Source organism: Glycine max, chromosome 14 (genome assembly GCF_000004515.6).
Source record: "Glycine max cultivar Williams 82 chromosome 14, Glycine_max_v4.0, whole genome shotgun sequence".
In the NCBI taxonomy this organism is placed as follows: domain Eukaryota; kingdom Viridiplantae; phylum Streptophyta; class Magnoliopsida; order Fabales; family Fabaceae; genus Glycine; species Glycine max.
Window position 1 is genome coordinate 40,857,964 of NC_038250.2, and position 27,071 is coordinate 40,885,034.

The 27,071-nt window shown below is 35.5% G+C and overlaps 1 protein-coding gene across 2 annotated transcripts; it reads left to right on the forward strand.

Annotated features, from left to right (window-relative positions):
- The first annotated feature begins 17,165 nt into the window (after positions 1 to 17,165).
- On the forward strand, positions 17,166 to 20,967 carry LOC100500441 (uncharacterized). Of its 2 annotated transcripts, XM_006595455.4 has the most exons (5): positions 17,166 to 17,297; positions 18,924 to 19,023; positions 20,206 to 20,309; positions 20,418 to 20,589; positions 20,685 to 20,866. In XM_006595455.4, the coding sequence occupies exons 3-5, from the start codon at positions 20,301 to 20,303 to the stop codon at positions 20,717 to 20,719; spliced, it is 216 nt and encodes a 71-aa protein (XP_006595518.1). In that variant the 5' UTR covers positions 17,166 to 17,297; positions 18,924 to 19,023; positions 20,206 to 20,300; the 3' UTR covers positions 20,720 to 20,866. The 2 variants fall into 2 exon arrangements, with proteins under 2 accessions (XP_006595518.1, NP_001238143.1); NM_001251214.2 differs by lacking the exon at positions 18,924 to 19,023 and having other exon boundaries at positions 17,236 to 17,297; positions 20,685 to 20,967.
- The last annotated feature ends 6,104 nt before the right edge of the window (positions 20,968 to 27,071 follow it).

The window sequence follows — 27,071 nt, forward strand, 5'->3', positions numbered from 1 at the left end:
TCAATTTCTTCTTTATATTTCAAGACTTCAATGTCTTTTATCTTTACATTTCAAGACTTCAATGTCTTCTTTACATTTCAAGACTTCAATGTCTTTTGTCTTTACATTTTAAGACTTCAATGTCTTCTTTACATTTCAAGACTTCAATGTCTTTTGTCTTTACATTTCAAGACTTAAATGTCTTTTGTCTTTACATTTCAAGACTTCAATGTCTTATGTCTTTACATTTCAAGACTTCATTGTCTTTTGTCTTTACATTTCAAGACTTCAATGTCTTCTTTACATTTCAAGACTTGAATGTCTTCTGTCTTTACATTTCAAGACTTGAATGTCTTCTGTCTTTATATTTCAAGACTTCAATGTCTTATGTCTTTACATTTCAAGACTTCAATGTCTTATGTCTTTACATTTCAAGACTTCAATGTCTCTCATTTTGGTGCGCCATACTACAACGTCTTTTGTTTAGTACTTTTGATACTTCATCCGTTTATTCTTTTTACAGGTTTCACTTCTTTGGTTTTCTCCAGTTGTCGGTCGGATAGCAAGATCGCTCGAATGAAATTAGTGTCCTTATCTTTACTTACCTTTTCATTTTCAATAAAAGATAAGTAAAGAGGGGCAACTGTCAGACCCTAATTTTGTCTGGGGACTACCATTCATGGATGTTTTGATTCTCGCTAGCCGAAATGAGTTGTTCGACACTAGTTATCGCGCGAGACGAAAGATCATTCGACGTTTTGGTCAAGGATGTGGAAAATACCCAAAGGGAGGGGCAAAAGGGTCATTCCAGGCAATTTTCTGGACCTTGGCTCGCCCAGGCCAGCCTTTAGCTCTCCTGGGTCCCCAAATGGCTTAGGGGTGAAGTAACCAGCTCGCCTGGGCGAGCAAGGTTACTTTAGAGTGAAGCATTAGCTCGCCTAGTGTTCCGCTTCCGGCAAATGCACCGGATCACGCAAGTAATATAAAACAGTAAGAACCGAGTATCAAACTCTCGAGGAACTTGTGTTACCTGGTAAAGCTATTTCAGTGAATAGGTGTCTAGTGTGAAAAAAGACGTATTTATATGAACATATGTGTAAACTAACTATTAAAAAAGGAAAAAAACACGTGAGAAATGATGCGTAAAAACAAGTAGACAACATGTTGGTCTTCCTAATAGGTGCCTGATGCTAGAAGGATATTCTTTACTTAACAATGCTTATGCGTTCTATGGTGTCTCCTGAATTGCTAAACCCTGATTCCTCATGATAGTCTAGCCTAATCTTGATCAAGCATCATCTGCAGATTCCTCTTGTTGGACTAAACTCGGCCAGTACCGCATTAAGACAAACATACAACAACTAGGTTACCGTACCCCGATTCCTCGTGAAAATATGACAAACTAGCCCTGTCCTATCAAGTTCTAAGAATCAGACCAGTTTCCACTGTTGAATGATCCTAAAAACACATGCATCTATGTGATCAAGGCAAAAGCATGGTAGAATGAAATTTTGATAGCACAGTGAACACACAAAACATCATTAAATAGATAAAAAGATATTTACATCAAATACCTACAAGGAAGATCCAACAGAGGATTTAGCTTTCCATAACTGGGAAGCTTCCTTTACAATGAAGAGAAGAGAAAGATGAAAGATTGCAGAAATACAAGTAGTGGGGATGTCTCCTCCACCTCTAGGACCTCACAATCACTCACAAACTCATCTCAAGCTCTAAGGACGGCTTCCTCTTCAAGCTCTGGTCTCTGCAGATCTTCACACAACAAAATCTCTCAAACTCTCTGGAACTTGGACCTTTCTCTCTCTAGAATCTCTCACATGCAGAAGATCCTTGAGAAAATGGCCAAACTCCCTCTCTAAATCTGATTTCAGGCTTAAATAGGTGGCTTTGTTCGTGCTCGTGCGCTTAGCGCAACTTTGATACGCTTAGCGCACATTAGTGAATATCGACTTAGCGCATGCTTTTCTCGCTCAGTGAATGGACTTAAGCGGTGCGCTTAGCGGGATGACCCTTCGCTCAACGAACATGCATACCTCATCCTTCTTCCAGATTCTTCCTCGCGCTTAGCCGAGAAATGTTTCGCTCAGCGGATGGCTCGCTAAGCCAGCAGATTGGCTTAGTGAGCGTGTGAAAATCAGCACTTCACCAACTTGCCTAATTAACCTGAAATTGAGAGAAAATGATTATTAAACACACAAAACAGAATTACTAAGTATTTATTACCTATCTTTAACTAAAAGAACTTATAACACTACAAAATAACCATAAATTGGAGGAGTTTGATACAATTTACACAAGTTTTATACACAAAAGTTAGTCATATTGACCGACTAAAACCTGAGTGAGCTCCAAGTCCACCAAGTGCCCTCATGTCCTATAAATAGGCGTGAAAGAGGCTGAGGAAGGGGTTGGACCTTCAGTATTAAGAGAAATTGGAGAGAAATAAGAGAGAAGAGAAAATGAGGTTGAGGCACTACCGAATTGCAACCGTAATCGACTTCTACATTGTTCTTCGTTTGGTGTTCTTCTTTCATCATCCGGTTAGTATTTGTTTTAAGGATTTGGATACGGTCTATGCACCCTTAGGGGTCCTCTTTGTTGCTTTGCGCATCTTCATCTCATTCTTCTATCATCAGTAATCTATTTTCTTCTTGTAAAGTAAATTTCAACCGATCATTTGTGTCGTAAATCATCTTTTTAAAGAGATTGGAAGTTAATGAACCAAACCAAGATAGAATCAACATATAACTGAATTTTTTTCTCCATTAAAGTCACCCGAGATCGTTCAAGGTTCAACGCCTTAACAGCCTCTTTTTGCTTGTTATTTAAAATGAATCTTTCAAAAGCCTAAAATCAACTCTACACATGACTTTCTCACTTTAAAGAACTACATAGGTCTGAATTCCTCATCGCACCTGAGGATACATAGGAGCAAGGGCAACACCCTTGTCGACCCCAAAAAGTAAAAAAATATGAAAAGGGAAAATAAATAATTTTGAAGTCACGTTGCGCACACTCAATTAAAGGCTATCATCCCCTGTGGCTGGCCTGCGGGGTGCTAATACCTTCTCCGTGCATAAACAACTCCCGAACCCTTACTTGTGAAATTCGCAGACCTTCATCTTTTTGGTTTTTCTAACATTTTCCTCGAATAAACATTGGTGGCGACTCCCGCGCATTTTCCTTTTTTGGAAGACGCACTTTTCCATCTCGCCTCGCCCTCCCGCTGAAGGGTAAGTCGCAATAGACACTGTCCTTGTCGGCTACAAGTGCCCATTTTGACGTCAAATCAGACTTGAACTGTCTTCACCGCTCCCCCAAGGTCTAAAGCATTTTATTTTTCGTCCTCCAATAAGATGCTTCAGGGATATCAAATTCAGCCTGACAAATGAAAATTACATTTTATTGTTAGTAAATTACAATTTTATTGTTAATCGACAACATGCAACATTTAAGTAAAATACGTGAATATTCTCCCATATCAAATCCTTCTAGGCAGCAGGGACTTGTTTCCAATTCTTGTATGTCACATCCACCTTATCGCAAGCGACGATCTCCAAATATGTTCTTAACTTTTTCTGTGGGGATCGTCTGCTTTCCTAATTACAGGATCCACACGAACCAGGGGTCTCTCTGCCCCAACTGGTCTAGTAGCCAATGATCTCAGCCGGGTTGCTTTTATTGTCCTCTTCATGATAGAAGGTGAATGTGATGTTGAATCAGTAGGAGGAGGAGGGGAGCTGGGTGGTATAGCCATTTTCCTATTAAGAAAAAACTAATTTTAAAAATGATCATAAAACTAATTTATGTTATGTAACTGAATAAATTGAAATGAAGTACATATAAAAAAATTATATTAGACGATGTTAATTAATTCTCCTTCGTCATGATCATTATGATTTGCATGAATGTCATCAGCTTCTTCTTTTCCGACGATGTTAGGAGAGATTTGTGTGGACAAAGGACTAACATAAGTATCAATGAGTGAATCATCATCCTCAAGATTAACACCAATTGTTTTCTCGTGTAGAATCACTGGCCACCTTTCATCATAAGGGTCTTGAACATAAAATACATGTTTAAATTGTTCTGCCATGATGAAAGGGTCATTCTAGTAAGCGAGTTACCTAAGATCTACCAACGTAAATCCTACATCATTGGTCCGTACACCGATATTGTTGTCAACCCACTTACATTTGAAAACACAGACATTGAATTTGACATAATTAAGCTCCCAAATTTCTTCAACTAAACCAAAGTAAGGGATGAAAGCTACACAGGGATTGTCATCATGTACACTAGCGAAGTGTTGAGATTCAACCCTTAAGGTAACCCCACTGTTTTGCATTGTACTTTTCTCGTCTTGTGCATTTGTATAGAAGGAATACTTGTTTATATCGTATCCTTGCTGAGTTATAACATTTATTTTAGGCCCATCTACTAGCTTTCTTAACGTTTCAGAAGCATTATCGTCACCAAAGATTGTATCTTTAAACCAATTTAGGAAAGTCTTGTTATACTCTTTCAACACCCTGTTCTTTGACATTTTTGAATTACTTTCCTTCACTAAACCTTCATGGCAAAGTATGTATGGCAAAACTTTTTTATTGTTATTCAATACATACAAATGAGCTAGCTGTAAATCTTCTACACTTGGAGTGATAACATGCAGTCCTCTTGAACCCTTACCTCTCACTCTTTCGTCATGTCGAGACTCAGGAAGCTCAACAGGTTTTTCCTTTTCAATGTACTCTGAACAAAATTCAATAGCTTATTCTGCAATTTACCTTTCCACAATAGATGCTTCCGGACGGTATAGATTCTTTGTATACCCTTTTAAGATCTTTATGTGAATGTATATCATACGGGTTTTGATGATGCCAAAAGTTTACTTGATGAGCACGGATTGAATCAAGTCAAAGAACAAGTTCAAGAAAATCTAAGATAAAGACTTAGTAAATTTGTTAAAAGAATCTCAATTTGATTGCTATAGTTTGGCCTCAAAATATTTTACTGTCAAAATTCTTTTATTAAAATTAAATCAGTTCAGAAATCTCTTTTTAAACTGGTAATCGATTACCAGGCTCATGTAATCGATTACCAGCGAAGAGATTTCAGAAAAACTATTGAAAAGTCACAACTCTTCAAAGATATGACTGTGTAATCAATTACCAGTTAAAAAGTTTCAAAAAATCTTTTGAAAAGACACATCTCTTCAAACTGTTTTGAACAGACACAATGGGCCTATATATATCTGTGTGTGTGTGTGTGTGTGTGTGAGGGATCCCAAGGTGAGTTCAAAGATTGTAAAGGATTTACAAGGATAGTGGAAAATCTCAAGTGGGTTACTTGAGGATTGGACGTAGGCACGGGAGGTGGCCGAACTAGTATAAATCGAGTTTGCAATTCTCTCTTCCCTTATCTCGTTTATTTTTATTGCAATTTACTTTGTCTTGCACATTTAAAGAACATTGTTAAATTGATTGTTATTTCTTCTTCTACATTCTAAATCTATCACATATCATTTAAAAGGGAATTAAAACTTGTTAGTCAAAAAAATTTTAAGACTTAATTGACCCCTCCCTCTTAAACTATTGAGGCCACTTGTTCAACACTTCATGTATCGCTCAACACTTTGTTAGGCAAAATGTCTCGTATGGCCATGACTAACAATTGTTGCATCAAGACGTGGGAATCGTGAGACTTTAAGCCTACCAACTTAAGATCTTTCAACTTCACAAGACTCTTAATATTTGAAGAGTATCCTTATGGGACTTTGACATGGTGCAGACACTGACAAAAACTTATCTTCTCCTTTCTAGACAAAGTATGACCAGCTGGAGGCAAGTATATTTTTTTACCATCAAACCTTGGATGTAACTGGGCTCGTATACCCATCTCAGCTAGAACTTGACGAGTATTCAAACCATCTTTCGTCTAGCCTTGAATGTTAAGGAGCATCCTAGTCACACTATCATAGACATTTTTCTCTACATGCATAACATCAATACAAATGTCTAACATCTAGATCGGACCAATACAGAAGATCAAACAAAATCGACTTTTTCTTCCATATGCAAGTGTTACTTTTTTTTTCCTTCTTTTGGGTCTTTCCAAATATAGTATTCAAGTGTTGAACCCACTGAAAGACCTGGTGACCAGTTAATGGTATCGGGGCACTTTCATGCTCTTGACTTCCATTAAATGCTTTTTTCAATCGCCAGTAAAGGTGATAAGTTTTCAGAAAATGTCGATGCCTAGTGTATATTGTTTTTCTACCATGTTTTAGTTGTATATAGCTTGTGTCTTCTTCACAGATGGGGCATGCATGATGGGCCTTAACAATGTACCCGCTCAAATTCCCATATGTTGGAAAGTCATTAATGGTACACAGAAGCATTGCACGCAAATCAAATGTCTCATTTTGAAACCCATCAAACACTAAAACCCCCTCGTCCCACAACTTTGTCAAGTCTTCAATTAATGGACTGAGATAAACATCGATGTCATTTCCTGGCTGTCTTGGGCTCGATATCATCATAGACAACATCATGTATTTTCGCTTCATGCACAACCAAGGAGGCAAGTTGTAAATTACTAGCAAAACTGGCCACGAACTGTGTTGAGTGCTTAAACTGCCATATGGATTCATTCTATAGTGGCAAGTCCAAACCTAAGATTTCTTGCCTCTTTATCGAAATCCAGATACAAACAATCAATCTTCTTCCACTAGGAGGAATCAACCAGATGACAGAGCATTATCGTAGTTTCTCTCATTTTCATTCCATGTAAGGTCTTTTGCATCATCTCCATTTGCAAACAGACGCTTAAACGTTGGAATGATCAAAAGATACCACAACACCTTCGCTGGGGGGGTCCTTCTTTGAGTTTTCGTCATTACTACACTCATCATCATCCTTCACTTTGTATCGTGATACCCTACACCTAGGGCATTTGTGCATTTCTTCAAACTCATATTTGTATAGTATGCAATCATTAGGGCAAGCATGAATCTTCTGATACTCCATACCCATCGGACACAGTATCTTCTTGGCCTGAAAATAAATTTTTGGCAACGTATTTTTCTCTGGAAGCATATCGTACACTACTTGAAGTAGTGAGCTAAAGCTTTTGTCACTCCACCCATATTTGGCCTTCACATTAACCAGACTTAACACCGCTGACAACAACGTCAAGGAATTATTGCAACCCGGATACAAAGGATTCTTTGAATCAGTTTGCAATGTATCATACATAGGGGCATGTGCTTGCTGAAAAGACTCTTGTTGAAGATCATGAATCATATCCTCTAAGCGATCTCTCATTTCTACATCAAACGGTTTAGATTGGGACCCCCTCTACATGTTTGCCAATTCACCATGCCATATCCATGTTGTATAATTCTTCTTAATCCCATCACACAACAGATGCTCCCGTATGTCGTCGAGTAATTGTTGTTTCCCATTCAAACAATTTATACAAGGACAAAAAAATTTTCCGTCCCCATCCGATCAACTTCTTTCCGAAGTAAATTGCAAGAATTGTTCCACGCCTTCCTCATACGCAAAGCTCATGCGACTTTCATTCATCCAACTTCGATCCATCTAAATAATAACTCTATGATACTCACAAAGTTATTCGATGCATGAAAATCTCACTTTTTCATTAAAGGTGTGGCCCTATCCCATTCATGAAAACATTTTTTTATGATAGATTCATACGTCAAGGTTAAGTCTTTTTTGTTAAATTTGATGAAATTTTGACAGCATTTCGTATTGATCTCCAAGTACACGACATGAAAGCGGTGAGATTAATTCTCCGACAATCAAGTATGCACTCAGAGAATAATTAGAAATGCATTGTACTGAAATTTCATCAAATTCAACAAAATAATCTTAAACTTAACACATGAATCTACCATAAAAATATGACTATTCTCAAATTGTCCAAATGGACAATTCAAGATTCAATACAACGATTAATGCAAACTGTCCCCAAGAATCATTGTATTCAATCTCAAACGGGAATCTAAGGTTCACTCATGATGAACATAACTTGTATAGCATATATCAATTCTCATTAATCCCAGTGAATAGGTAATAAAAACATTGGTAACAAACAACAACATCAAAAGTTTACAAAAAACATTTGTACATGTGATGATGAGCAGCACGGTCCAAAAACAAAGCAACAATCCAATAAAGAGCTCAATCACCTCCTACATTAATCATCATTCCCAAAAACATTATTGTTATTATTATCATTATTTGTGGCTACTGGTGCAAGCTAACAAATATGATTTCCATTTCCAACACAAGCAAGAGGGATTGGGGAGGGTTGACTTGTAAATTATTTTTAACCCCACCTAAGAGAAGAGGTAGAAGGGTTGACTTGTAAATTAATTTCATAAATAATTCAGAATATGCCATATGAGACTAAATGAGATTTTGATTAGTAATGATGGGTACCAATCTTTCTCATGTTTTCAATGTATTCTTGGAGAGGTACACGTTGACCAAGACCACTTGGATGTGGAAGAAGATAATCATTACCACCAAAGTACACAATTACCAATTCTGGTTGCTCAGTGGCGTTCTAAGTTAAAAAAGATGACAGGGCAAAAGGGTGATTCCTTGTTTGTCAGTCTGAGCAAGAATCAGATTCAACATGATTTGCAAACAAGAATCTTAAATAAACAAATAAAAAAGCTAGAAGTTTTGATAATTAACTAAGTACTTCATTTTAGTACTTTGCAGATTGTAAAATTTAGAATAATCTTCCTAATATGTCAAAGTTCATTTCAGACGAGTTGAGGATATCATGTGCAAAGATTCTTCAAACCACTCCTTAGCTACAAGGCTATAACCTACTCACTTTCCAACTCTTTTCCAAGGTGCCATTTGTTTCTCAATGACAATGAACACAAATAGAATAACCAATAATTGTCATTCACAATGAAAGGACATAAGATTCCAGAGATCAAATCTAATTCTAGAAAAATGATCTAGACAACTCAACACAAAAAAAACACAATACATTGAAATTATATAAGAAATTCCATACTTGACTTTGCAGTAATCAAGAGTAACATTATGGATAATCATGCAACATGCCAAGCTGTTCTTTTAAACTATATGGTAAATTCAGGAAACTACATATTCAAGAATGACAAAGATAAAGAAAGTAAAAAAGAAAGTAAAAGAAAAAAATTTGAAGTCCCAATGCACACTAGGGAAGGTGAAGTATTTAAGTTCTAGTGTCTAACAGTAACCTAATGAAATATATATATATATATATATATATATATATATATATATATATGACATACTGAGATAGAGGACAAGACTAGTCCATGTTTAATGAGAGCAATGTTGTTTCTTCTAGGAACACTATTTTCTTTGTATGTTACTGAAAATCTAACAAACTTTTCAAAGATCATTCACCTGTACAAGGTAGAGTGACTGAAATTATGCCTATGGAACTTGGCAACATGTTCAAATGACCAACACAAGATGGAGATCAAAGCAACTGCAACATAAGAAAAACAGATTAAAAAGGCAGGGCATGGAAGTGACATAAAGGAATGGTAATATAAATTCCCTTCAGGAAGAAGCAAACAAGAATATATGGGATTAACTGACAAAGGAATACACACATTTGGGGCAAAGATGAGATGTAACAAATGTAAGGCAGTAGATGAAGTATATAAAATCCTTTGAAGCAATTATTGACTAAAAGTAAACTTGTAAGGCCTACAAATTCCATGCTCTTGGCTTCTGCAATAGCACAAGACAAAGTAATAGTGTATTAGAGATGGAAGAATTAGAACATTTAGAAGATAATGTTTATTGTAAAATCACAACAAAATCTTACCCTATATTGCGAGTACAATGAGTACAAAGAAGAGCAAAGAGTGCACAAAAAACAAAGGCAATAAGCACTATGAGAAAGATGCTTTGGTACCAGTGGAATGGCTACAAGGAAGGCCACAACAAACACCTGCAGAAAAATATTTAAATTAAAGGATCAGCAACAAATGTGATTCAGACCCGCTAACTAATCACTTAAACAATGCATTTTTAGAGAGCATATATGAGCAAAGATGATTTTTTTCGAAGCAAGCAACTATCAATGGATATTATGGAAGTAGTGCAAAAAACGACCTCACCTCGTAGACCAATAGTGACATTCGAACTTCAAATGTATCTCCCTAAACGCGTAGACCTTCACTTGTGGTTGAACTTCGTTTAACACAACTTAGCTAGGACACAACAGTGAGTGTGATAGCGGACACAACAGTGAGTGTGACAGTGGATACGAGGGTTAGAGATGATGGCAGTGACGACACTGAGGAGATCAGAGTCGCGACGAGGGTGGGTTTGCATGACTGAGCGCGGGCAAGAAAGGATTTTGGGTTTTTAATTTAAGTAAAAATACAACATCGGTTTTTTAAAACCGATGTTAACGAGGTCATGTTAACATCGGTTTTTTAGAAGCTGACGTTAACTAATAATGTTAACATCAGTTTTTCAAAAAATCGATGTTAACATAACCTCATTGACATCAGTTTTGACAAAATCGATGTTAATAAACTCATCTTATTTACAAGAATGTCACCGTATTTTTTGTTAACATCGGTTTTGGATAAAACCGATATTAACCTATTGATGTTAAATCTATAATTTCTAGTAGTGCTTCAGACCTTGCCATAAGACACCGCTTCATGTGGAATAAATTTCCATAACAATTTCTATTCCACTCACTAGCATTCATTTGGAAATCGCTCATAGCATTTGTCCAACTCATGGCACCACTACTAGAAAATAGGCTTTCTACATCGGTTATCAGCGCCTTTCAACATCGGTTATCACGCGTAGTTGTAGCCGGAGTCGTTGAAACACCGTCGCCCTTGATCGAGGCCATACCCAAATCAAATAAACATTAAAAATGCAGTATCTAGGAAGTGATCCTAGGTCGTCTCTCTGGGAGCAATGATCAACCAAATGTTCATAACAGATGTTAATCAAACAGTAACAAAGTGGGGGGGGGGGGTTGTTTGTTTTTATAACTTAAACAGCAAGCAAACTTGAATAAGAAAATAACAGAATTAAAACATGTTGTTTCCCCTTGATTCAAAAGAAAGTCTCTTATCCTAGGTTACGAGAATTTATTCCTAATCAGTTCAACCACTTAATCAGACCCGAAATTAATTGACTAAGCGAAAATTAACATAAGGTTGTCATTATGTGATTAAGCAACACATACACCAATTAATCCCTCTCACATGTCCATTAAGCATGAACGAAACTAATCATTAAGCATGAACGTAAATTAAGCACAGAGACAATTAATCAAGCATTAAGCATGCAGGGATTAATAGCAACAAATACAGAGCAATTGGTGAAGGGGAAAAACATATCATAATTCAATAGTAATAACAAAACCTCAAAGAGAGTTGTGCTTGATCCTCAAGAGAAAACAACATTGGATTTGATTGCTGCGTGAACAGTAACACGAAATTGAAAATGCAAAACCCTAAAATTTCTCTCCTATGTCAACAGTTTCCACTCTACTAAAACCCTAGTGCTATTATATAGGTCCTCAGCCCTAAAGCTTACAAATTTGTTTTAAGTCCAAGTCCAAAAACAAAATAAAATAAAATTGGACGAAATAAAATAAAATTGTTTGCTCTCTTTAAGTCCAAGCCGATTCAGCCCAATTTTGGATCCAAGCCCAATTGCTTATAATTCTCCTAAAATTAAATTAAAAACACAAAATTAGTCAAGTAGGCCCAAATGATAAAACTGCATAATTAATTTGACAATTAAGGCTAATCAGTAATTAAAGTGGTGACAAAAAGGGTTAAAAAATAGGAGAAAATAATGACACATCAGCCCTACAACGACGATTGACTAACCGTTGTAGAATGTTGACATTCTACATCGGTTATTAGGACAACCGATGTAGAAGTCTGTCCATTCTAAGACGGGTTGGTCTTTAAACCTGTCTTAGAATGCCAGATTTCTACATCGGTTGTCCTAATAACCGATGTAGAATGATCAGCATTCTACATCGGGTGTGTCCTGAATCGTCGTAGATTCCTACCCCACGATGATGCATTCAACATTGGTTGTCTTAATAACCGATGTAGAATGATGGGCATTCTACATTGAGTGTGGCCTGAACCGATGTAGAATTATTAATTTTTTTAAAATTTTTTTTTGCTTTTTGTTCATGAATGGCAATAACAATATGCAAATATAATTGTACCTAATGTCTCGTATGAGACTTACATTATAAACCCTGGTCAAAATTCAGCAATGAAAATAGTAAATGAATATAAGTTCACTACTAAGCTGTTCAATCTTCTTCTCTAGTGATTGAACACAAAATAGATACTAAAATAAGCATAGGAAACAGAAAATATTGAATGAAGTGGAATTCCTAACCTTTACAGGTGTTGGATTTTCAGGGCATGGATTCAATATATGCTCACCAAGAACAAAATTTTGATGTCTCCAAACATATGCCTGGGCAGTGTCCATATGACAAGTGACCACATTGCACCAATCACGTTCTCTAATTTCAGCTTATGTTTGCACAAAAAAAAGATTATGTGAACTTTTGACAGTAGATTATATAATAAATTCATTGAGAAGACATGTGGAAGTGCAAAAACAGATAAACTACATGTTTTTGTGTGTCTATTTAATCATGAGTTTTTATTTTGGTTTCTTTCACTCAACAGAAGATTAGAGACAATATTTGGTGATTGGCTTCTATTTGGTGTATAAAGCAAGCGATCTTTTAAGGGGGTTCCCCTAACTGCGGAGAGATTAGACATTATGCAGCATTTTTCCATTGATGTTCTCTCTTTTTGTTAGTTATTTTTATTTTAAACCTGTTTTCTTATGGAGGACCCGTTATCCTCCAAATTCATAGTAACTTTTTGCTCTCCAACTTGATGATTTTATTCTTTTAAAAAAAGGAAAGAAGAAAACAACAAGCAGTTTTAATTCCAAAATTTTGTAACAATTACTAAATCTTAATTAAACTAGCCAGAAGGTAACACAAATATTATCATTCACCACTCACCTCATTGTAAGCCTATGGTTATATAATCATCAATCATTTATCAGTTCAGCTGCAGTTTTAATAAAGCAAAAGAATCAATTCATATAAACATCAAGTCATTAGATGAAGTTCCATTTATAAGTTTGGTCTTTAGAACAATTACACCCGAATGAGAAAATGCCAAAGAAAGAACTTACCACAATCAAATGTAAGCATAGGCTTCAATTTTATTTCTTCCTCCCGTGCAACACACATACACACAACAAAAGAGGATAAGTAGATAATTTTAATTTAACTGTGTTAAACACTTGGCGTTCACACAAGAACCAATTATTTATTAATTACAACACAAATATAACTAAAGGCATCAAAATCATTAAATTGAATAAAGTCTGGTTACCAACTTCCAGATATTTTCAATAAAATATGAATTGTTCACAAACAAAAAAGAAAAAAGCAAAGAATTAGTGAGTACCATATATATATGAGTTTCATTGTCCAGCCTGTCAATAGTGTCAAATGTGTGTCAAGAACAGAATATCATAGGCGAATAGATGCAATTGCAAGAGGATATAGAATAGAACTAAGTTCCACTTAGGAGTTGCGAATAGTTTTGCTCAAAGTTGAGGCTGATGTGAATGTTTTCCCATCAATGCATCACTACAAACTGACTCAAAAATAGTAAAACTTAGAAAAATTCCAATCATAAGGCCTACTGAGTTGTAAAAGGATACAAAATATAGGTAGGTTTAAATTTGCGGGTCCTTTGGCATAAAATATGAAAGGTTTGAATTTTGCATGAAAGCTAGATTCTTAACAAGCTTGAGATTAGGTGATAATAATAGTTTAAAAACTTTATGCCAAATAATGTTGTACAAGGCTTGGATTTTAGAGATTAGGTGATAATAATAGTTTAAAAACTTTATGCCAAATAATGTTGTGCACCATTCCATGTTCCCCTAACAACATCATGGAAAGAGTTGTTCACAAGCCAGCAAGCATGAAATTTGAAAGGCTTCACACCCCCAACAAAATTATCCTGGGTTGTACGTAAAAGAATAACCTTATGGTTAGATTTCAAGAATAGGAGATGAATCACAGTAGAGTCAAGAAAACCAAACCTCCATAACTCATTCCCAACTGCATAATCTAACATCTCCTTAACACCACGTCCCTCCCAAGTAAAAAGAGGACCTTTGAAACCCAAATCCTCCAACCGACAACTACCAAGACACTCATTATAAAATTACATAGTAGACTGGTTAGGGGGAGCTTCTCCACTCTTCTTAGACACGAAATTGTAAGCATTAAAGTCTCCTAGAGCGACCGAAGGGATGTGAATGCTTATTACAAACTGTATAAGATCAGCCAAAAGCCCCATACGAATTTCCAGATTTGGGTTACCATGAATAAACGAAACCATATACTAATTCGAACCATCTCATGGAGAATATTGCGCATGAACACATTGCATACTCTCACTCAACACCACAATATCCACCAAAGATGAATCCTACAGGATCCATATGCCACCAGAAAACCTTATACCAAGAGGCAAGACCGAAATGACTTATAATTGAATCCGCTTTCTGGTCACTAACTCTAGTCTTGAACAGTCCTATAATACCAATGGTATTTACTAATCAAGTCTTTCATCAAACGTGGCACTGTTTTACTAGCCACCCTTTATGGTGGAACACTCTGTTAGGGTTTTGGAGAGTGCGGAAGGGGTCTTGGAGAATACAACCCGGGTTCTAGAACCAGACCCTGGGAAGGGGGAGGATGATCTATCTAAGGCTACAAAGAAGGTCAAAGATAAGGTGCCTGAGACACCTTTCGAGTTTCAAACGAGCGAGGGAGTGAAAGGCAATGGTGCGAATGATAAGTCATATATGGATTCTCTTCTGACTACAGGTTTATATCAGGGTCATGGGGGCCAGGATCTTAATTTGGAGAAGAAGATGACATGGTGGAGAATAATGGGGAGAAAAAGGATGTTGGAAAATAGGTTTTTAACCCTTGTCCGGTTGTTCAAATACCTGATGAGGAGTTTGCACAGTAGTGTGCACCTTGGAAGGGGTCATTGGTGGTTTATGTGCTAGGGAAGAAGATTGGAGTCAAGATAATTGAAGCCAAATTTCAACATATCTGGGCGAGAGCTGGAAAGATTCGAATCATTAACATGTCGGATGGATACTTTTTAGTCTAGTTTACTTCGGAGGAGGACTATAAGTATGCTCTTTTAGAAGGACCATGGTTGCTGCATGACCATTACATTGTCGTTCAGCGATGGAGATCGGCGTTCCTTGAGAAATCTTCTTAGACAAAGAAGATCGCGGTGTGGGTTTGTTTCCCTCGACTACCTGTGGAGCTTTATCATGACACGTTCCTAAAGAGGGTAGGATCCATGTTAGGCACAGTTCTTAAGATTGACAGACTTATGCCACGTGGGAAATTTGCAAGAATCTATGTGGAAGTCGACTCGGAGAAGCAACTGGTGTCAAGGATTAAAGCTAGAGAGCACACGTATTATGTAGAGTATGAAGGTCTCCACTTAATTTGATTTAAGTGGGGAAAATATGGTCATAAATCTATACAATGTGCAGACCAATAGAGTAGTAGTGAGGGTGTGAAGAAAGCAACAGGTGGTGGGTGCGAGTGGTGGAACGATAACGGAAAAGCTAGTGGAGCTAACTAGTGTGGCGAAGGAGGCAACTAGGGTTGACTTCACTGTTAATGATTGCACTATTAATGGAAATATTGTAGACAAATCTGGTGAGATTAATGAGATTGCAACTGAAATTAAATCTCCTATGTTAGGACTTGAATGGTGGCTAAGAAGACTTTAAAAAATAAGGTGATAATACAATGACGCCTAATCTGAAAAAAAATGACCCCGTGCAAATTTTGGAGGCGGGTGTAGGGTTGATGCTTTAGATCAACTGCTGACTACGGACCCACCATGTGCCAAGGAATTCGGAAGGAATAAAGATGTTGGTGCCATAAACAGAGGCAAGAATAATACTAATGATAGGGTACGTGATCCCCATGCAGAGAAAAATAAGCAGACTCCCTAGAAAACCAAAAAATAAGAGACACAAAAGAAGAAGGATAAAGGTGTTACCTATTCGGGTAATTTGATGAAAGGCGCCCAGGGAGTACCTAGTGTCATAGTGACACGTCCATTTCTCAAGTCAAGAAGGGCCACACGTTTGGAGAAAGGAAATTATAGCAAGGAGGGAGTTCCTAAGGATTATGACCCTCGAGGTGGCATAGACGAGCATTTATTGGATTTGATGAGAAGAATAAAGGTTCCTTTAGAGGTGCTCAATGCGAGTCTAGCTCTAGATCAAATGGGTTCCTTTGTGTCTAGAAAAAAAAAGGAGGACGCACTCACCTAAGTGGGATGGGAAACAGGTGCTGACTCTAATTTGGTGGAGATGGCAGATATTCAACCTCACGTGGAGGAAAGGAATGAGACTATGGGATCTCCTAATAATATGGACACTGAGAATCTAAGCCTTAATTAGATTTTGGGTGGGGTTTCTTTTATTCATTTGTTTTTTATGAATACTTTCTACATTTGGAAGTAGTTTCCATTTGCTTCAATATGAATAGTATTATTGAACATTTTCATATTTTGACACAAGAAAAAAAATTATCCAATCCAAATCATTGAAAAAGAAGAAGAAAATTTTGGAAAATAAAAAGATTTTAAATACTGAATTCACTTTTTAAAAGCACATTTTCTATCCATTTTCATTTTTAAATAATAATAATAATAATAATAATAATAATAATAATAATAATAACAACAACAGAAGAATTTATTATTTCAAGATAATCTAGTATTATTTAAAATATTTTTATTATTTCTTATTATAATTAAGGCAATAGTATTTAATATAAAGTGTTATGATATATGAGTATTTATAGGAAAGAAAAAAATAAAATAAAGTGGTACTCTAGAGAGAATACGGGCTGCGGGAAGGCACTCTTTCGACCCACGGGCCCGTCCCAAACTCGAATGGGCCTTGCCACTGTGGTTTTTCATTATCCAATACTGAAAATCGCGTAGGGGCTAGAATTGACTCGGAGTCTAGAACAACGTTGAATTGAATGTGCCTATTTAATAAGAACAAATTGAAGCCCTTATTCCCAATTCCCCTTTCAATTAAATTGCAGCAATCTTCGTCTCTGATCCATGGCTTACGTTGAGCGAGGTATCTTTCTCTTCTCAATTCTCATTCCTGTCAATTTCATCTTTTTTTCTTCTTTTTTTTTTCTATTACCGTTTAGGTTCAGCTTCTGATTCATCGGTGGACTTGAATCTACTTTTTTTTTTTCTTTTACCGTTTTGGTTCAGCTTCTGATTCATCGGTGGTCTTGAATTTATAGAACCCATTATCTGTTCTTTCAAATCCAACCCTTTTTATAAGATCTGTTTTAATTTTTAAAACAAACTTCCAAATTCTGAAATCTCGGTATTCCTGACTTTCCGTGATAGCCAAAATCTTATAATTTGAGAATCGTATGATGATGCCCCTTTTTTTATCAGAGAACAATTCTCTCTTACTTTTCTAATGGAATGCCCCCTTTTTAATGTTAAACGTGTTTATCCCGCTGATTCTCCAGTTTTTTGTGTTGCAATTTTATATAACAAATTTCGAGATCATCGAGCAAAGTCGTCTTAATCTACATGGAATTTTAATTTTGCCACGTATTATTTTCGAACGGTTCTGATTTTACATTCATCTCAAAATGTATGTTAGGAACATCAACTTATATAGTCAATACAATTAAAATTATCAAGTCCCTCTGAGAGTTATCATTGGAAATACCCATTAGTTTCACTCCCGAGTCCTTATTGCTGAAACTCTTACCGAGTACAAACATAATCACCCTGGGTTTATGGTGGTGTAGTGTAGACTGGTGTGAACTCACTTAACTCTGTATAGAATGGTGGGAATGCTGAACAAAACATAATCAGTGGTTGACCATGCAGAAATAAATTGCTGAAACAGATATGTAAAACAGGAATCTTTTAATCAATTGATGTTCAGAGAATAGGATGATCCTGCTTTGTAGCCGGCATGAGTAGTTCATTATGTCAATACCTGTATACGATATGTACTGGGTACCAGTACACACTGGGTGCATTAAGTACTTGTCAAAATTCTTTTTATAAAACATTTGTTTCTGTGTAGTTGGGTATGGTTTAAGGTATGTCTTAACGAGACTAGGTGTGGTTTAAGATATAGTTAGGTATGTCTTACATACTAGTAATTAGATCATCTTCTGCCCTTAAGTTTGTGCTTTTTCAATTTTAGTCCCTTTAACATTCCAATTTTTTCATTTATAGTTCCCTTCATGCTTACAGGGACCAAAATTTAATGAACACAAACTTACAGGGATTAAAAATAAACAAAATTTTTTGCAGGGACCAAAATTGAAAAAGTACGAACTTACAAGGACCAAAAACATATTTAATAGCATACCCATACCTTTAGTTTTTAAAAAATTGTCAGATTCTATATCCGTTCTGGGTACCGTACCTACTCAGTACCTGCATGCGTGCAACATAGTGATCCAGTTACCTCTGCTGAACTGGTGGAGCTCAACTATTCCTTGATGGGTCTTCAATTTTAACTTTAAAATGGTTGTGGCTAGTGTTTTCATTTTTTATTGGTATACCAGTAACTTCAAAGACATGAAAAGACTAATGGAGAGTTTTCAAGTTTAAACTCTCTTTTTAGGTTAATAGCTTACAGCTTTCTTGTTTTCCATTGCTTCTGCTCCAATGTAACAAGTATTGTCAGTAATGCATAGATAGTATCTGTTGCTTGCAGTGGTTGCTAAAATGAAGACTAAGTAGTGGAGGTGCTGGAGTAAATAACAATTACTACCATTTAGAGGAGATTGTTTGGTGTTATTGTTGGTGAATCAAGGGTGTGTCATTTCAATTTTGATCAATTTCTTTTGATTTGTTTTAGGGGCGTTGGTAAATCACGAGCTTGTCTTTTTTCGTTACATCTTTCTGCCATTGCCGAGAATGATTCCTAATCTTCTCATTTTCTTTATACATTTGTTATTATTTGGAAAGTGTTGGAGTGAATTATGGAGATGTTTTGTCAGAGGCTTTGTAATTCTAAAAGAGTAAATGACATAATTATGTTGGGTTTTGGGGGGAAGCATAATGTGTTATCAAATTATTGAATAACTTTTTTGTAGTAATGGATAACATAAATATAGATATGAGGTATGGAGCACTCCTTTTCTTTTGCACTGGGATACTTATCTTCAAGGTTAAAAGTAAAATATTTTGAGATATCTTTCTTTCCCATTTCATGCTTGTACATCTTTATTTTTTTCCCTGTTTTTTTTATTTCTATATTTTAGTTTTCATTCCTCCCTTTCTCATTTTCCCTTTGCAATGCTGGAAACTGATGACTTAAATATGTATATTACATAAACTGCTTAACTCTTTCATATTTTCTGTGATATCAATTGTTTTACATTGTTTTGGCCGTTGTCTCTTTGCATTTGGCCATTCCATTAGTTGTTAGTTTTAAGAGTTTATGATAATTAACCTGTTACTGCAAAGAACTTGCTTGAAATGGCCAAATTTGTAGTTGGAAGTTATTGATGCTTGATATACTTGAGGCTTCTAGTTGTGACGAGGTGTCTTTAAAACTAAACATAAGGAATATTGTACTGCATTTTCATGTGTGGACAGTTTTTTTGGTTGTGGTGGGTCCAAAAGAAAAATCTGTTATAAGTCCTAATACTTTTAGGAAAAGAAAATGAGAAGTTAAAATGAATTTAAACCCCTGATTAGATAAACTTCTCAATAAATATTTATATGAAAAGAAAATAAGGTAAAATGAATTAAATTTTTTTCATAAATTAAAATTAACTTGTACACTTCGGAGTTGAGCTGCATAAGTTGATTTTAACATATGGAAGAAGTTTGATTCATTTTTTTGTTGTTTATTTTCTTCTCTTATAAGTGTTTCTTTATTGAGAAGTTTTTCGAAATTAGGCCTTAGATGATTTCTTTCTTGATATTTTTTTATCAGCTATGTATCTTGATATTGATAAATAACTGGAGCTCGATGCAATTTTGTGCAGGTGTTGTCAAATCAAAGCGATCAATATGGCGACTTAAAACAATCACTGATTTTTTCTGGGCCATTGTTAACTTCATAGGCGTGTTTTTCGCAACTATGTTCTCGGTAATACTTACACGTTTCTTGATTCATAGTACAGCAATTTTGAGGAATTTTGGTTATTGTATTGAATGTTGATGTATGCTCAATTGCTCATGATGTTTCCCTCTTTAGATGGAAAAGTCAGATGCGTACAGAAAACGTTCTGTGGGTAAGAAATGGGATGGCGGTGCTCCTGGAGGAGGTCCTGGCGGCGGTGGTGGCGGTGGTAGCGGTCCACGAGGCCCTCCTCGTGGGGGTCTCGACAATGTTCGTGGGCTAGATAGTATAAGGGGACGTGATCATAGTAAGTCTAAGTTATCTGCAAGGTTTTTTGGTCAGATATTTAATTTGCCTTTCTTGTTTTCGTTTCCTAATGCTTTTATTCCATTTAACTTTCAGGTTCACTGCCTGCCTGTGGTTCCTGCTGTGGCTGATTGTTAGAGATCCAATGTGTGTATATGCCTTTTATATGTTACGGTTTGTATCTAGTGTTGAACTGGTGTAATATGTAAACATCGATACGACTTTCAAGCTTTATGTGCCCATAAGCTGAAATAACAAAATTTAACTTTATTGTTGCATGTTGATAGTTTTCAAATGACAAATTACTATTTGTATACCCTTACAGAACTCTTTTCTTCTGTTATGAGCTTAGTTCATGGCTTAGAAGTGTTATCAGTAGTCGAGTATGGTTTTCTTTAATATTTTTATTTTTATTTGTAAAGTAACATGGATGATGGTTTTCTTTCACTTTTTTTTTTTAAAGTGTATATACGACGTACAATGGCAACTGAGTTCTAATAAAACATTCACGTGAATAGATATGTACATGTTTATAGTTAATTTTTTAAAATTTTAAATTGCTAACTATATATTTGGTTTATCTTATATTAGAAAATAATAGTTTTATTTTTTTATATATTTAAGTTGCACAAGATAAATCGATATGCATGAATTTAAAACTATTAGATGAACAATCCTTTCTTTTTCTGTCCAAGGAAAAGGGGCAAATTCTTGGAGCAATTTATTTATTTTGATATTTAAATTTGGTTGTTAAGGATATGTTTGTGTTAATGCTTGGCTCCGTGCCAGTTTTTAGGTTTGACGTCTGAACTCGACCAGTAAGGATTTGCAAATTACTAATTAAGGCAGTGTAGGGTTTAAATTTTCTCCTGTCAATTTGAGATGAAAATTTAAAAAATTAATGTGAGTTTCATAATTTTATATTTTACTTGAATTTTAATATTTTATCTCTTTTCATCTTTTCTCACTTTCTTATCTCTTTTGTTTCTTTAAATCAAACACATGCTAAATCTGATTTAATCATATGATTAGTGTATTACTCTTGTGATTGCATCAATTAAGTTAGCTTTTAATATGTTTTAAAATATACTATTTTACGAGTAAAGAAATATTAATCATTAAAACATGTTTAATAAACTAGAATTCAGATAAATTCAACAAATACTCGTATCATATATTATCGCTTACCTATTTTTTATGATTATGTGAATATCATTTTCAAAAAGACTAATAATAACTCGATTAATTATTATATTCTTCTTTATTTGATTAATTATAAAATTAAAATAATTTTAAAAGTCATATAATTTTTTAGAAGAACCACCAAACTGAACTGTAAAAGAATGATTTTTTTATTCAAATTAGATAATATATTTAAATTAAATTAAACTAAATCATATACGAGTATTGCTTTTATTATTTTTAATTTAGATGACTTTTTAAAACTTGATCAAATCAAACTTGGACACCCTTACAATTTTATAGGAATTCATTTCCAACATTTTTATTAAAGTATGTGAATAAAAAATTACTTAGATTGCTGAACTGTGGGCTCGAGACAAGACAATTAACATTTAAGACAAAGGTTTAGAAGATGATTTTTTTTTTACTAGTAATTGTTACTCAATTACTCGCTCTGTCGCAAAATTATGTTGTAATATGTTGTTTTATAAACCAATAAAAATAATAGATTAAAGAAAATATAATTTATTTTTAGATTTTGTAATTTATCATTAATATATAAAAGATATAAATAAAAAAATTAATGTTACATTAAAAAATTAAATATTAATTATTTTGAAATAATTTTATTCTTAACAATAATTATAATAGGACGAAGAAAGTAATTCAAATTATATAAGTAAAACATAATACCTTCAGATCAAGACTCAACTATAATAGCATTAATATTTTTATATTATTTTAATAATTGAATTCTTAAGTCATTCAATTGAGTCTAACTTCACCTTAATAATAAACTGAAAAATAATAAACTAATCTTAAATAATGTGTTTGTTCTACACGATTTATTTAAGCTATATATAAGAAAAATCATATATTGAGTCATACTGAATAATTAAGAATTGAGACTTTACTAATAATTATTTTAAAAGTAAATGCGTCAAAGTTAATGTTAACAAAATTACATTTAATTATTTTTAAAAAATATTATTTTAACACACTTTTTATAAGATAATATATATATATATATATATATATATATATATATATATATATATATATATAAATCTCCCTTCTTATAATCTCCCTTCTTATTTAACAAATCTTTACACTATGCTTTAATTAAAAAATTCTCTTCCATTTCTATATTATTTTATTTTCATCCTCTAAATTAATGGCACCCTAAAATATTTACTATTCATTTGTGGGGGTAGCAAAGCAAGTATATAAAGTATAAACACTTCATTGAGGCAAAATAACTCGGGATTGTCTATTCATAAAAGATTGGATAGGGCCCTCTTGTGGGGATAGCAAAGCAAGTATATAAAGTATAAACACTTCATTGAGGCAAAATAACTCGGGATTGTCTATTCATAAAAGATTGGATAGGGCCCTCTGTGATAATACTTAGAGGTTGAATTTTCTAGAGGCGATGGTGGAAGTTCTTCAGAGAGCTTATTCTGATCATAATCCTCTGTGATAAGGTGTAGGGGCTTCCTTCAATCTCGTGGTGAAAGACCTTTTAGATTTATTGCAGCTTGGTGTACTCATGATGACTACAAGCATATGGTGCACAATGCTTGGAACAGATATGCTAATGATGTTCTCACTTCCCTGGATAATGTGAAGGAAGAGACACTGGTTTTTAACAAGGAAGTGTTAGAGAGTATCTTTTGCTGTAAAGAAAGAGCTTTAGGCAAGGATCAAAGGCCTAGAGAAGTACTTGGAGAACGTTGATTCTATCAAGGGTTGGAATCTATATCGGGAGTTGTCTAAGGAATAGGAGCGAGTTCTCTTCCAAGAGGAGACTATATGAGGAACAAAAACTCTAGATTTTTACATGCTTAGATGATTATTGGGTGGAAAGAAATAAAATAATGGCCTTTTCCTCCTTTCTGGTGAGTGATGCACAAATGATGAGGGGCTCAAGCATAAAGCGATGAGTTATTTTACTTCCCTTTTTGGTGATACTAAGAGGATCCAAGCTACTAACAACACCATTCCTGTGATCTCTCTTGATGAGGATAAGGTTAATGTCCTCTTGAGTCCTGTGACTTAGCAGGAAGTTTATAAAGCTCTCATGGGCATGAAATCTTATAAATCCCTCGGCCCAAATGGCTTCTAACCTATTTTCTATAAGATGTTTTGGGAGACTGTTGGAGATGATGTTTGGAGGTTAGTGCGAGAGGCCTTTGAGACAAGTATGTTTAATCCTAAAGATGTCGAGATTTTGATTGTGCTTATTCCTAAGAATGATGGTGCCAAGCATTTGAAGGACTTCAGACCTATTAGTCTCTGTTTTATGATCTATAAACTGATTTCTGAAGTCCTTGTGAACAGACTGAGACCCTTTCTTAGTAATTTGGCCAGCCCTATGCAGAGTAGTTTCATCCCAGGCAGAGAGACTACTAATAATGCTATCATCCACTCTTTTCTGGAGTCATTTGCTACTTGAAGATCAATGGCAACAGAATGTAGAAGAAGGAAAGAAGATTGGAGATGCCACTTCAAGGAGAAGATAAGTCAAGAACAAGCTCACCACTATAGGAAGCCATGGATAAGAGCTTGAAGGTAGGATGAGGTCTAAACTTTGAAGTCTAATTTCTCTTATGATTAAAGTTGCAAAATTCACACACAAGGACTCTATTTATAACCTAAGTGTCACATAAAATTGGAGGAAAATTTGAATTTCTATTCAAATTTCACTTGAATTTGAATTTGTGGAGCCAAATTTTGGAGGCAAAATTTCACTAATTATGATTAGTGAATTTCAGCTATGGTTCAGCCCACTGATCCAATATCAAATCCAAGATTTTCCACTTAGTGTGCTTAGGTGTCATGAGACATATAAAGCACACGAAGGACATCTACAAAGTATAACTATATGATGTGGCAATGGGGTGTAGCAAACAAATGCTCACCTCCCCCTTAGGTTGGTCCAAAATTTAATTGGATTGGGCTTCTGCCAATTCAATTAAATTTCTCTCCCAAAAAACATTAAATAATGCACTCAATGCATATGAAATTACAAAACTACCCCTAATACAAAAATTAGTCTAGGTGCCCTAAAAACAAGGGCTGAAAAATCTTACATTACTAGGGTACCCTAAACCTCTGGGGTACCCTCCCTACACTATGAAGCCCTAAATACAACGCCCAAAAAAATAATGAAATCCTAATCTAATTTGTACAAAGATAAGTAGGCTCATACATAGCCCATAGACACAAAATCTACCCTAAGGCTCATGAGAACCCTAGGGCCTTTTCCTAGATCCCTAGCCCAATCTTCCTGGAGTCTCGTAGCCATGGCTTTGGTGATAGGTCCCCTCCTTGGGAGGATTGCACCATTCCTTCGCTCTTGAAGAGGATTTGTCCTCAAATCTGTAGACCCCTCATCATCTGAATTAGCTACACCTACAAAAGGAATCAAATCAATAATGTTAAAGGTGTTGCTAACTCCATACTCCTCTAGGAGGTCTAGCCTATAAGCAATGTTTTTTATCCTCTCAGAGACTTGAAAAGGGCCATCACCTCTGGGGCTAAGTTTGGACTTTCTCTTAGTAGGAAATCTATCCTTCCTAAGATGGAGCCAAACCCAATCCTCCTTATTAAGCACCAACTCCTTCCTTCCTTTATTGCCTTTAGCTGCATACACCTTTATTTGGTTCATTATTTGGTTCCTAACCCTTTCATGTAATTTCTTCACAAACTCTGACCTAGATACCCCTTCTTTTCTTTATGTATAAAAGAAGTGTCAAGTGGAAAGGGAGTTAGGTCCAAAGGTGTGAGAGGATTGAACCCATAGAAAACCTCAAAAGATGACTGCCTGATAGTTCTATGAACCCCCCCTATTATAGGAAAACTCCACATGAAGAAGGTACTCATCCCAAGACTTGTGATTTCCTTTTAGGAGAACCCTTAACAGTGTGGATAAAGATCTATTCACTACCTCTGTCTGCCCATCAGCCTGTGGGTGAAGAAAAAAAGCTTAGTTCCTAGCTTAACCCATAAAGTTTTCCAAAAATGGCTAAGGAACTTAGGATCCCTATCAGACTCAATAATCTTAGGCAAACCATGAAGCCTCACAACTTCTCTAAAGAAGAGTCTTGAGATGTTACTACCATAATCTACCTTGTGGAATGGTATGAAATATGCCATCTTGCTAAACCTATCCACCACCACAAAGATAGAGTGTACACTCCTCTAGGTCCTAGGAAGCCTAAGGAAAGGACAAAGTCCATACTAATATCTACCCAGGGTGCAGATGAAATGGGTAAGGGTGTGTATAGCCCATGAGGCATTACCCTAGACTTGGCTTGTAAATAAGCCACACACCTAGCGCAATACATATGGACATCTTTTTTCATATGGGGCCAAAAAAATTTGAGGAAGGCAAAAGTCTTATCAATTCCAAAATGCTCCATTATCCCACCCTAATGTCTCTCTTTGACCAATAACTTTTTAATGGATCCTTAGGGTATACAAAGCCTTCCCTCCTTGAACAAATACCCCTTAGCAATGTAGAATCCATCTTGGGCCTTGTGCCTATAACTAGCATAAAAGGGAGAGAAGTACTCATCAGAAACATACAATTCCCTTATGTTATCAAATCCTAAAATTTGAGCTCCAAGGGAAGAAAGCAATGTGTGTCTCCTAGAAAGAGCATCTGCAACCACATTGGTTTTTCCCTTTTTGTATTTGATAACATATAGAAATTTCTCTAGGAACTCTACCCATTTTGCATGCCTCTTGTTTAACTTGCATTATCCTCTAATGTACTTAAGTGATTCATGATCACTATGAATAACAAACTCCTTGGAAACAAGGTAATGTTCCCAACTTTGGAGGGCTCTAACTAAGGCATAAAGCTCCTTATCATATATGGGGTATTTGAGAGTGGCACCATGAAGTTTCTCACTAGAGTAAGAAATAGGGTGCCCACACTGCAACAACACAACTCCCACACCTACACCAAAGGCATCACACTCTAGCTCAAAAGTTTTAGAAAAGTTAGGGAGAGCTAGAACGGGTGCCTTGGTGATGAGAATCCCAAAGTTTCCCAAATACAGGGACCTATGGCCAGGGGTAGGACCAAATAGTTAGAGGATACCCTCCAAAAAATGGTAGTAGCCATACTTGACAAGGCCCAAGTGGAGAAGGATGAAGGCCCAGAGGTACTCCTAAAAATCTTGATTGGCCCAAACTAATTTGAAGGCCCGTATCCAATATTTTCTATTTTGTAATTGTAATTAAATAAATTGGTGGATGAATCCTATGCCTTTTCAGCAACACCAATTTTAG

Excerpts from the sequence above, each read along its gene's own strand:
- LOC100500441 (NM_001251214.2), top strand. Across the intron at positions 20,310-20,417 it reads TTTTCGCAACTATGTTCTCG|ATGGAAAAGTCAGATGCGTA; the intron begins GTAATACTTACA and ends TTCCCTCTTTAG. Across the intron at positions 20,590-20,684 it reads TATAAGGGGACGTGATCATA|GTTCACTGCCTGCCTGTGGT; the intron begins GTAAGTCTAAGT and ends TTTAACTTTCAG.